At 37.7% G+C, this 12,430-nt stretch overlaps 1 protein-coding gene across 5 annotated transcripts in view; it reads left to right on the top strand.

Annotated features, from left to right (window-relative positions):
- PPP3CA (protein phosphatase 3 catalytic subunit alpha) overlaps positions 1-12,430 on the top strand; it is a 196,886-nt gene that overhangs the window by 177,900 nt on the left and 6,556 nt on the right. For 2 of the 5 annotated variants that reach the window (XM_066996851.1, XM_066996854.1), the window contains exons 11-13: positions 3,248-3,274; positions 7,030-7,114; positions 11,248-11,345. In XM_066996851.1, coding sequence (XP_066852952.1) covers positions 3,248-3,274; positions 7,030-7,114; positions 11,248-11,345 — 210 coding nt within the window. The remainder of the gene's footprint in view (positions 1-3,247; positions 3,275-7,029; positions 7,115-11,247; positions 11,346-12,430) is intronic. The other 3 variants (XM_066996853.1, XM_066996855.1, XM_066996852.1) reach the window with 2 other exon arrangements.

Raw genomic sequence — 12,430 nt, 5'->3', positions numbered from 1 at the left:
CCTCGCTGTGTGCTGTGAGGAGTGTGAACCAGCTGTCTCCCAGGGAGTTTGGCCATGGCACGCTTCCAGGCGTGGAGTTTGCAGCATTACAGGTGCCTAAGCAGGAACGCAGGCTGAAATCCCCTTGGCTTGCATGTGTGTATACTGCATAATTATATCCAGCAGTGTTAAAATTTCTAGATGAGGAATAATTAAACCGTTCCTGGTACTGTAAAGCTAATACCGTTGTCTAAATCTACTTCAAGATTTTTTGGTATGAATGCTTTCTCTATGTAAAACGTAATTTTAAGAAAGTTATTAGCAGTGTCTTCCTCTTTAGGATGTGCAGCCAGAACCGCAGATGATGTACATTCGTGTCTGTTTCCCCAGATAATCCCCTTAGAGCTCTAAAGTGAGATCTGTGGCAGCGGTGCTGCAGCTTGTAGAGCGTGTACTCTTGTTCCTCCAGCCCACTGGGAGCAGTGGGCCTGTGGGGACTGTACACATGGGAGAGACTGAAGGATTCAGGCATAAAAGTAAATTTGGGAGTTGATTTAAATTTAAATAGAGGCTGATATCTGTAATGACTTCCCAGTGCATTCTGATTTATTTTCTGTACAACAAAGGAAAATTATCTTTCTCTCAGAGGTAGTTGTTTCCTCTTTTTTTTTTTCCTCATTTTTTATTTTCATTTATTTATTTATACTTAGAGCATTGCCTTTTAGGGAGGAGAAAGTACAAGGTGTTTTATTTGTGTTCTTGGTGAAGCAAACTGGAATGATTATCGGTTTAAAACTTCCTGTAAGGGCGGGCGGTGTGTTGACCGTCTTGTAGTGGTTCAACATTTCCACTATTCTTTCACAATTTCTGTCCACCTTCCTCAGAGGACTGCAGCAGCACAGTCCTGCTCACCACTGACGTTTTTCTTTAGCAGTATTTCCCATAGAAGGAAATGCCTGATACCTGCAACAGCAGATGCATTTTGTTTGATGGAATGATTCTTTAAAATCAATGAGTATTTTTGCATCATCTGTAGCTTTCAGGGCTCGCTGCTGATTTCCTTTCTCTCCTTGCAGTTTGAACATGCCCTGACCTGGGTTCCCACATGTAGTAAGAATGATCCATCGCTATGGTTTGCACTGATCATTCATTTGTTATCTTCTCTTACACTTCCTTGCCCTCTGTCTTCCCCTCTCACTCACTTTCCCTTTCAAAACAAAGCCCCATCAGTACTGCCTGACCTCACTGCATGGTGTTTGTGAGCCTTTTTTTTTATATATATCTTTTTGTTCCAAGTCATGCATGTTGCATCTAGCCATGAGCAGGATGCCCAACAGCATGTATTCCTTTATTTCCCCCCCCCCTTTTTTTTTTTTTTGCTTAAGGAGATATATCGTGGGGATATGATCAGTTTGTTAGAGGTGGTTTCTGTGTATGCTTAGTAGAAGAGAACCTAAATAGTGATTGCAGTGCCCTTTAGACCATATCTCCCTGGTGGCCTGCATTGGCCTTTTGGTTTCACTTGCTTTAAAAATGAGAGGTTATGGTACGTTAAATTTTCTCATCTCTGATAGCTTCCTCTTGCTGTACCTTTTCTTTCCTGTTCACTACGGTGGTAGCAACATAATCGGATCCAGTAAAAAATGTCTTAGGTGAACATTAGCTAGTGGTTTGTGCATCAAACGTATTGCTTAGCAACAGGAGCTACAAATACTTGTATCCAGCCAGCATGTAGTCAGAATCCTGGTGTATTTTAATTAGTAACATTTCTGGCCTCATGCATTTGATTGAAAAACGAAGCTGCTAATTAAAAGTGTGCAATAATGTAATAGACAACTTGACGCAAATGCTCTCCTTGCTTTGTATGCATCGCTATCATGATTTGGCATAAAGGCACTTCTAAACTACCTGCGTTAATTTCTGTGTTGCCTTCAACATCGTAGCTCACAGCCTCCTTGTGGAAAAAGCTGCTGGCATAACACTAGGTGCAGCATTTATTCCTTGGCTGGAACACAGCTTCCGCAGCAAAGTGCTGTAGTCTGAGACTAAACTGAATTACCGTGTCAAACATGTGCTGTTGATCGTAACCTGGTTCCAATATGAACAGCAGCACGTGAGATTTGCCACAGGTCTTCAGTGCAATAAACTACACCCAGGAAAGCTCTGCAGCAACTAACACGGAGACTGATCAAGTAAAAGTCAAGCCTTTGTCTTTAGGTCACGGTCACTTACCGATGCCTTGATCAGAGCATTCATGATGCTAGCTAGGCAGACAGGAGAGACTTAGCTTTTGAATAAGTTAATTTTTAGCTAGGAAAGACAGGGAGGTTATTTTTCACTGTATTACTCTTGTTCTTCCTGCAAAGCAGCAACGTTGGGCAGCAATGCATACCTCCCCTCTGCGAATTAGTAGCAAAGGGGCATTTTAATGGCATTTTTATTTTTTCCTGGTGGGGTCTAGTTGTTCCGTACCCAAAATCTTTTTCACAAGAGCCAATACAGCACATCGGTGTGCTCCGCATTTGAACCAGCCTAGTAGTATGCGCTAGACAACCCATGTCCCCAAAACACTTCTTATGGTGGAATCGTGCCAGGGCTCTGAGGGGTGCTCTTATCTTGCTCTCAAAAATAGCTGATTTTAAAATGCAGTACCTTGTAGCCGCTTGGATTTGCTAACTGTAAGCTGCTGGATGATTCTGACAAACGCATGGGTACCCTAGATAACACTGATTTTGGTAGAGGCAGCACACGTCTGTGATAGTAAGCAATTCTGTCGGATATCAGATGTAAATAAACTGGAAGAATCAGCTTGATCACTCTAAGAAAAAGAGGTGTCATCAGGCAGGCACACCCCCAAATGGGGTGTGGGATGAGGGATGGAGATCTTTTAATATCTGCTGTTTTTGAGAAGTGATTGAGCCTTATCAAAGCAGCTGCAATAATGTAGAAGAAAATATGCATTCAAGAGATCGTAGCAGCAAGGCTAAGCTTACCTGCTGATCTGCCTGCATGTTAGTTTCCTACAAATCTACTAACAAGTCTTTAACCTGAAAACAGTTGTTTATTTTTTTTTCTTTTTTCCCCATAGTTCTCAATCTGTTTCTTTCCTTTTGGATGTTCCCTGCCTAATTTGTTTCTTTTCTGTTTTTCAGACTTTACTTAAACATTGCGTTTCCATTGATGTTGTCAAATGTTCTTTATTATTTTTTGTTTTCATTCTGCAAACATCACTGATCTTTTTCTTTCCTCCCCCTTTGGAATTCATAAGAAGATCCCATTTATGCACAGAAGAAAGGTATTAAATTGGAAGGCTTAAGTTTAATTAATTTGCTTTCATATCATTTTCCTAATGCTTAATTAGATCATACATAATATATTAGGATATCATTGAGAGATTTATTTTTTGTTGTTTTTTAATCAGTATTATCTATCCATTCAATCCTACCTCTCAGAATATTTTTAGAGTTTACTGTCTTTTTTCATTGTTCTACTTCTTAATCTGAAGGTCTAAATTACATTTTACTTAAGTCCTACATATCCAGCTTGCAAAATACTTGCTTAGATGCTACAAATCTGAGCTCCAATAGAACTTGTTAAATTTCTGAAGTAAGGTTCAAAGCTTTTATTCTACATTCCAGCCCCCCCCCCCCTCCCCCCCATATTTCTCCAATTTTAACCTTGGTTGTGTTCATAATGCTTTTTTGGTTTGTTTATTTTAGTTCTCTTCATCCAAATAGGTTTTAAGGTATTGAAAGAATAGTTTGTTTTTAAAAGTTTATATGGGGATATTAGACAATGTTTGCCAACATGAAAATTAACCATTTTACCCATAGTCAGTTCTCAAGTTATGACCTATTTACTTTCATATACGTGTATGTTTAAGTGTAGCTGAAGTAATTCTTAAAGATTTTCCATAATGGTGAATTTCAGAGTATGAAAATAGAGTAGACGCACTTGAAACATGAGTCTAAGTTTTATGTGTATATAATTAGGGAATCCAGATATTATCAGGTTAGCAGCATTGAGTCAAAACTAGCAGGGCAATGTCACGTGGCAATAGTAGGTGCATTATTTAGCACATAAAGTTTTCTTAAAAAAAAAAAAAGGATAAATAAAATCATCACCAATAATTGAGCAGTGAACATTAAAAAAACCCACACAGATCTATTATAAATTAGGGAATTCAATAGAGACAGAAATTTTTTAGTGTATCTTTTAGTAAAGTATATGTATTGATGAGAAATAAAATAGTTGTTCTGAGCCTGTTCTGTTTTATGATTGAGGGTGGTTTTATTTCTTATTTTTCATTTGTGGGTAGAGCATTGTATTTTACTTCAGTAATAAATTATATTCCTGGTTTCCGGTTCTCAACTCTTCTGGAAATTAAACACTGGTTGGAAAAAGGTCAGAAGTACTTATAAGATCAACTAGAACAGTGTGGGCTAGTAATAAAGGAGTATCGAGACCCGAAAGAAAGTACAAGTTGTGTTTCAATGCTTTCGTGGGGATAAAAAAAAAAAAAAGGATGAAAACCTTGTCTTACATACCTTGTGGTTTCAGTGGCCTTGTGAGATTCTAGGAACTGAGGTAGGAATGTATCCCCTCTATTTCCTGATGAACCTGTTGCTGTTTAAATTAAAATTTTCATTAAGCTCTTACTAATAGGTTTAGATATAATTCAGTTACAGCTGAATTACAGCCCTTTCTCCCACTCTTTATCATCTAGAATGATGCATTTATGCCCCAAACTAGCCTTCTATTTGAAAGACATCGTTCTAAGCATAGTTTCTTTTATTTTGAACTTCAAGAAATGGACTCTTAATTCAGGCAGGTTAGAATGACAGTTAGAAATGTCTGGAAATAACACATTTAATAGCCCCCCTAAGAGATGGAAAGGCAAAAGTAGCATGCATGATTATAAGACAGTTTGTGCTCCTTGACACGTGGATGAAGATACACCAGTGTGTAAGCATAGAGTTACCAGCATTTCAGCGTGCAGATTGTGGTAGCTGCGGGTGCATGCAAGGTAGTTCATGTGTCCCCATTTGTATGCAGGCTGGCTGGGGACATGCAACTGTACAAAGAGCTCTGCACAATTCTCTGTGCATCTATCAAGCTCCCATTTTATAAAATATCCCTTGTTCTGTTAAGGGGTTGAACTTGCTCTCCACCATGATATTAAGAGTTGCAGTGTGATTCATCCCAAGATATTGTGTTGTTACCCCTGATATTTGTTCTTCAGGTTATTTAGCATTCTTTTGAACAGCTCTAGAGTTTATGAGTTATTTTCAGTTTTGAAAGTTTTGCAAAGGATTGTTATTTGTTTTGAAATCCAAGCACAGGGGGAAAAAAAAAAAGTACATCCTTTTCACCTCTTCTAAAATGCCAGAGTATCAGCCAGACCACCTAGTCAGCTGGTAAATAGCATTAAGCAGTCCTTGTGTTTCCAGGAGTTATCTCAAGCTGTTACGAGTGTAATTGTAATTGAGAGATTTGCAGTAGGGGAAGTAACAGCACTTGATAGCGGAACCATGGGGCTGCCATCAGCAGAGAAGTGTGGAGAAAACCCACAACGATGAGAATTATCTCACAGTTGGCCCTGAGAAGTACCCAACAAATCTCCTGCGTTGCACTATCGGACCTCTCCTGCGCTCTGCTAAATGGCTGGAGCCAGTGTTTCCTTCCGACCCCTTCTGTCCGAGGTCACTTCATGTTTTAAATATAGTGAAAGAAGGCCTGCATGGCAAGGCCCCATGTTTTCTGCTGCTTTTCACCTACTCCATCCATCACGGGCATTCAGCAGCACCTTGCTCCTCTGCGGCACATCTCTGCTGCAGCTCTGGCTCCCTGATTTTTGGCTCTTTCTGCTATTTTAGCTTCTACAATGGATTCTGCTTAATAAAATGGAGGGCTTTCCTAGGAACTGAAGATAGGAATTTTCATTTTGCCATTGAATTCTGGCGCAGCAAAGAAGGAAGCAGTATCTTGGTGTGGTATTTTTCTAGTTGCACTCTTGAACCTCTGAGGTAGGAGCTGTCAGCATCCATATGAGCCAAGGTCACCTTTTGTTAATAATGCTTTGGGGAGAACTTCTGGATGTACGTGGTTATGATTCTGATAATTAAGTGAAGCTGTTAACTTAGTATACTGTGGCATTTTCTTGTAGAGTGTTTTACTTTTCCTTGTTAAAAGAAATGGCTAGTTCTGATAACTTAGTTCTACAATTATAGGTTTTCCCCATTAAGGTGGTTTTCTTTTTTTATACATATGTAATATTCTTGGTAGCAATTACACGTGCAAAATCAGCTGAACTACAGTCACTGTTACAGTGTATGATGTTTTTAAGGCAATGTATTTTGTGAGTTCATAAATTTGAGAGTAATTGTAAGTTTGAGCAGGCTATAGCATGATGAGAAGAAAGTTTTATCTAAAAAAATCTGTCAGTTACTACCAGCCAACACTATCCTTACGTTATCATGCTGGTTTTCAGGGCTCTGTCTTTTAGGTTTCATAACCTTTTAAAAGCTTTTCAGCTAGGGATGTGAAAGACGTATTAGGATCCTCTTGGCCTTAAACGTACCCCAATCCCTTTTGTAGAAAATTAAGTGAAACATGATTATTTTTCACTTAAAATAGCAAGTTTAAGAAATAGTTTTTAAAATCCCACTTTTTTTTTTAACTTTATGGTTTGAACACTGTTCATGTTGAATATCTTTTGACATTTTGACAATTTTCGAAGTAACTTGTTTTCAAAATTTTGATCTCTGAAAATGTCTTTTAAATGGAAAATTAGAGTATATTCATGAAAAACATGCTGGTTTAATGTGTAGCAGAAGAAGGATCGCAACTCTAAAGATGCTAATAACTAGACTGTTCAGAAGTGATTAGTCTTGAGCTGTAAGTAATAAAAAAATACTTTTGGCTCTGAGAGCAGATATGGCTTAGTTTGGCAAACTGAAGTACAAAAATGATGTTTCTTTTACTTAGAGTTCAGAACAGTGATGTATTATTTACAAGTCTCTGTAACTATTTTTAATGTATTTTCCATAGGAGCAACAGCTGCTGCTCGAAAGGAGGTTATAAGGAACAAGATAAGAGCAATAGGAAAAATGGCTAGAGTTTTCTCAGTGCTAAGGTAAGGTTTTTTTGTTGTTCTTTTATTTTCTGTTAAAGGACAGCTTTTAATGATTACTTAGAGCTCTACTGTTCATCAAACAGAAAACTTAATATTTTAATCTACCACCCAACTGAGCTTTGCTGGAACCTTTTAAAGACTGTTTTATTTAGACAGTGCTGCTGTTTATTATGGCTCTGAAAAATCTTCCTCAGTGTTTTTGCTGAACTTGAAACCAACAGACAGACAAAAGACATCAACAAAGAAAATTGCAATTACCCTTTTCTGAAGTCCTTTTCTGTCCAGGTGTGCGAGTTAACTCTTTTAGCTTCTAACTGTGAGGCAAGAGTTAAATGAAGAGAAAGAGCATCTTCCACATAACATCTCATTAAAAAGGAAGCCAACTGAACCACTGTCACCTATAGTTATTGCTACAGCCATGAGTAAAGATGATTAAATATGAAAGCATTACGGTCACTTAACTAAAAATCCGGGAAATCAGTGCAAACAACAGCAACTCATTGCCTTCAGCTGCACTCCCCCAAACACATGAACATGAGTAACTAATTGCTAGCCAATGTTTAGAACTTTCCATTTGATGTCTCTGAGTAGAATAGAAAACATGCTGTACTGTGCTGAGGTCTAAATATAGAAAATACAGTTCTTCCTCCCTTTCAGCAGAGGGAATTTTTCCAGGAAATTGTATGTTGCTCTGCTGTAGTCAGTTTATGGCTTCTACAGTTGGTATAAAATTGAGGTTTGGGTTTTTTGGGGGTTTAATTTTTTTTAATGTATTGGTATGATAGTTATGATTGATATAAGAGAATGGAATAAAAATAGTTACTTCAAGAATACGTTCCTGATTTCAGATGAAACTTAGAAATTTTCTTGTTCTGAGACTCTCCTGCAGCGTGCACCTTTGGGCAGGTTTTCACTGGGGCTTCTCATGGACACAGCAGTTCATCTGTGCATTACGGAGTGCAGCAGCACAGCTTTAAATTGCATACTGAGATGGAGAACCTTATACCTGGGGTTCCAAAACTGTTACATGTGAACTGTCAGTTCAGTGGTACCCGTAAAAAATAAAAATAAATAATTTTTTAAAAGTTGGCATAATGCCTTTTCCCTAAACAAGACGGGGGAGCAATCAAATGTTTCCACCTGTTCCTCTGTATTAAATCTGGCAGGGGGCCTGGAGCTGACATTGTCACCACCTTCATAAAACAGCACAATTATTTTTCTCTGGTGATAGTTGAGCAAACAAAGTTTGGGAAACCTGGCTTTCCCCATGCCCTTGAACTGTAGCTTTTGGATCCCCACTGTATTTTGTTCTGGATTGCATTTTGAAATATAGGATGAATTTAACAGAAACCTGGACTTTAATATGCAGAAACAGAAGGGTCTGGAATTTGATGGTCAGCTGATGTTTTTGGGTTTTTTTTGATAATTTGCCAATGACTCTCATCACCTATATGTAAAAGACTTTCAGAAGGAACCATGGGGCAGGAATCATTTCATGCATGGAGTAAGAATACAGCGTAATTCTTGTTTGTGCCCTGTTTTAAGTGACATGCACGAGCCTCATAGCTCAGGGTTTTAGCACCATTTGAAGCTTGGAGCTCTCTTAAATTATTTCATGAAAATCAGTGTAATGTTTTGAGATACTAATGGAAATCAGGCTTTATCTTTTCCTGAAAATCAGCCTAATTCATCTCAGTGTTTCATGAGACTTTTTTTTTCTTACCACTACTACATGCATCCCAACATCTCCAGAAGGCCAGAATGGACTGTATCTGGTAGAGAAGCCAGTGGTTCATTCACTGAAGCTGCTGAGTCTTGGATACATTTTTTTTTGATACTGATGGGCCTTAAAACTTTGCAGGATGGAGTGAAGACAAAGAGTATATTTGTTCTCCCTTAACTTTAACCAGCAAATATAGCACACCCTCACTGTGGTCAGGTATAATAGGCAGATAAATAGGTACATCAAATGGACAATTTTGCTGACCAGTCTTCCAGGTAGATGAGTGCCACTTCATCCCAGCCACCATTGGGTGTACCTATTCTCTTGCCTGGTTAAGGCTGATTCTCCTCAAATTGATGCTAGACTTCTACACAGATAAAATTACGTGAGGTTAATCCTGCAAGTACTATTCCTACAGAATAGCCTGGATTTTGTTTTCAGTCTTGCCAGCACAGTCCACATTTAACACCCGAGTGTTTGATAACGGTGTATAACCCTACAAAGACTGAGGTAACACTGTCGTCTAAAACAACGTATTTCAGAAATCTTTGAGGTTCCTGATTGTCATTGCTGTTCTGTGAAACCTGTTTTCACATTCTTGAAAAGCTTTTCCAAATAATCTTCACCTGATCTGACCGCATTCAAAGGACTCTCTTCTCTGAGCCAGAATGGCCACCTCCCTTGAGATATGTTTTAAATGTAACCTGAATGTAAAGCTCATATCTGAGATCATTTCAGCCACTTCCATCTCAAAATTAGGTATCAAAAAAGCACTATATTCAGTTTCAAAGGTTGTAGATGAGCTTTTCAAGGAAAAGCCATAAGAAGAAAGCCATAAGACTTAAGCTCAGTGGAAGACCTTGTGATTCTCTGTCGTTGCCTCTCTGTAACTTTTTATTTTCCAGTCTAGCTTTTCTTTGGATGTATCTAGACAGGGGGGAAGCAAATAAAATACTTAATCAGTTCACTTTTATTTTAAAAAATTAAATAAAGGAGGTGAAATACAAAATTAAGAACGCTGAAGGCTAGCTAAAAGTCTTTAAAGGTTGTTGAGATGAAATCAGAGATTTGTTGGGGACATGTATTTTAAAGATAATAAAAAATACAATGGATAAACATTTCCTTTGAAGGTGAAGCTAAAAGTGATACTGCAGTTTAATTCAAAAAAGAGAAGAAATGGATTGAATTGAAAATGCAGATTAGACATTTTCTTGTAGAGGCAAATAATCAAGAGCAAGCAAATCTTTTAATGTGTCATACTCTGTAGTGGCATTACAATACCCTGTTAGTTCAGGCAATATTGGGCTATTGCTTTAGTTCAAATTGCCTGGGCAGCTTGAAAACAGTCACAGTCTAATTTTGACTTTTACACTAGGAAAAGTATGTGTACAACAAGAAACCGTTTCAAACTAAAAATGGAACTTGAAGAGTATATGTCATAGATAAACAAGAGTCGTTTGAAATACATGATTAATTCAGGCCATGTAGAGGTCTAAAGAAAATTGTATGTGCTAGAATTGTTGAGAGACAGTTTTGATAGACAAAACCATATTATCCTCAAGTGAATGCGGAACTAAATTCTGCCTTTGTGTTTGCTTCCTCCAATTTAATGTCATTATATATTTCAAAGTAAAACACTTCAAAATATTCTTCTCTTAAAGAATTGGGGTCAATTTTGCTGCTGAGAAAGTATGTCATCAGCATTACAGTAGAAGGCTGTATATAACTTTGTCTGGATAGAGCTGTTGTATTCCTCCTGGCATATATTGAAAACTATATGTATTTGGGGACCTGTAAAACATATTTATATTTCCTAAAATATTTTCCTTAAATCCTGTATCATTTTCAGCATACAAAACTATAAGAGTACTAGCAAGGTTGAAAGTGCTCATTAATTTTAATGAGTTTCTAGCTCTTTTTTTTTTTTAGTGGCTGATGATCGATAATAAATAATGCATCTTAGTGCTAGCATAGACAAAAACAAAACAACAACTTATTGTGTGATCCAAGAATCAACTACTAAGACAGATTTAAATATATTGTTGGCAATAACTGCTCCTTTGGTCTTCCTCCTTTCAAGTTTGTGGTTTCAGCACTGTATTCCAATGTGTGTATTTGCATACGCTGTTTGATAGATGCAGGTTATACTGTTGCTATAGGGGGAGTCTGTGTATCGTGTGGTGCAAAGGTGAAGTACTTACATATATAAAGGAGAAATCCCAAATGTTGTGAGGGGAAACTGCATCAGTGCTGGAACTGCACCAACAGAAGATTCTCTATTTCCTGGTAAGGAGATAGAAGATAAATTATTGCAGGACAGGTGTAGCTAGAACACTTTCTGTATTTTTTGGGTGGAAAAAAATAAATCAACATAAAAAACAGTGATTTTGCTATATTTTTTCTTCTGCAGAGAAGAGAGTGAAAGTGTGCTGACGCTGAAAGGTCTGACTCCAACAGGAATGCTGCCCAGTGGTGTGCTCTCTGGAGGAAAACAAACACTGCAAAGCGGTAAGCATGTTTGCCTCTGTGTGTCATTATGTGTAAAAGAAACAATTGATTTTTAACTGGAGAACCCAAGGAAAATAACCACACTCTTCTCAGAAATAAATAAATAAAGGACAGAATAAAACAGATGGCTTGCTGTACTGGAGCATTTGGAGCAGTTCACGTAAGGCCGTTTCTTAAGACTTATTACGTACCACTGATTTTCAAAGAAGGAGAGAAAAAAAGTCCCTGAAAATCAACTGTTCAGAATGGTAGATCAGCATCACATGTGAAGTGCACTCTTTCCACAGTTCATAGTCGTCTTTTATTTTTCTCAAGAGCAGCTTTTGATACACTGAGTACAGAAGATTCAGCTTAGATAATGACACTCAAACTCTTATTTTATCTGATTTGTTCTTCCTCACAGAGAATCACCAATGAAAATAGTTCTAGAAGTAGATTTTATCTTCTTGCAATTCTAGGTGACAGCATGAGAACAATTTCACATTCTGATTTAAGCCAAAGTGAGGGGAGGCTCTTACAAACACTGTATTTGCCTTGCACACAAACACAATACAGATTGTCAGTTCAGTTTTATACCAAGTGCTTTTTGTTACAGGAAATCTGTAAGTCTGCCTTTGATGAAATATTCCTTGTGGGATAAGGAGCTGCAAAGTATTTAATTTACTACTATAAGCTCTCCTTTTTTCTGTGTGTATTACTGTACCGTATATACCAGGCACGCAAGAATGTCTCTCACTTACTGAGGTTCTATTGGCAGTAGATGTTAGAAATAGAAATGTTTTATAATCTTAACACAGTCTCAGCCTCTGATTTTCTTATTTCCTTCCTGGAGCATTCTTTTCTCTGTATTTTTTCCCCTTTACTGTCTCTTTTCTTACCTAGAAGATTCAGGTATTCTGTGGTAAACTTTTGTTTCCCCTTTTTTCCTTTCCTTTTTTCTTTTTTGACAACTTGTGTGTTACAGACATAGTAACATTCTGCTTTGAAAATGCTGCAATATGATTCCACAGGGTCGCACTTGTTATCTAGGCTTTTCACTGTATAGTTGCTTTATGTTTGTCAGAAAATTTTGTCCGGGAAAACTG

This window comes from Anser cygnoides, chromosome 4 (assembly GCF_040182565.1).
Source record: "Anser cygnoides isolate HZ-2024a breed goose chromosome 4, Taihu_goose_T2T_genome, whole genome shotgun sequence".
Taxonomy (NCBI): Eukaryota; Metazoa; Chordata; class Aves; order Anseriformes; family Anatidae; genus Anser; species Anser cygnoides.
Note: the sequence above shows the minus strand (reverse complement) of the source record. Positions and strands in the feature narration are given on the sequence as shown.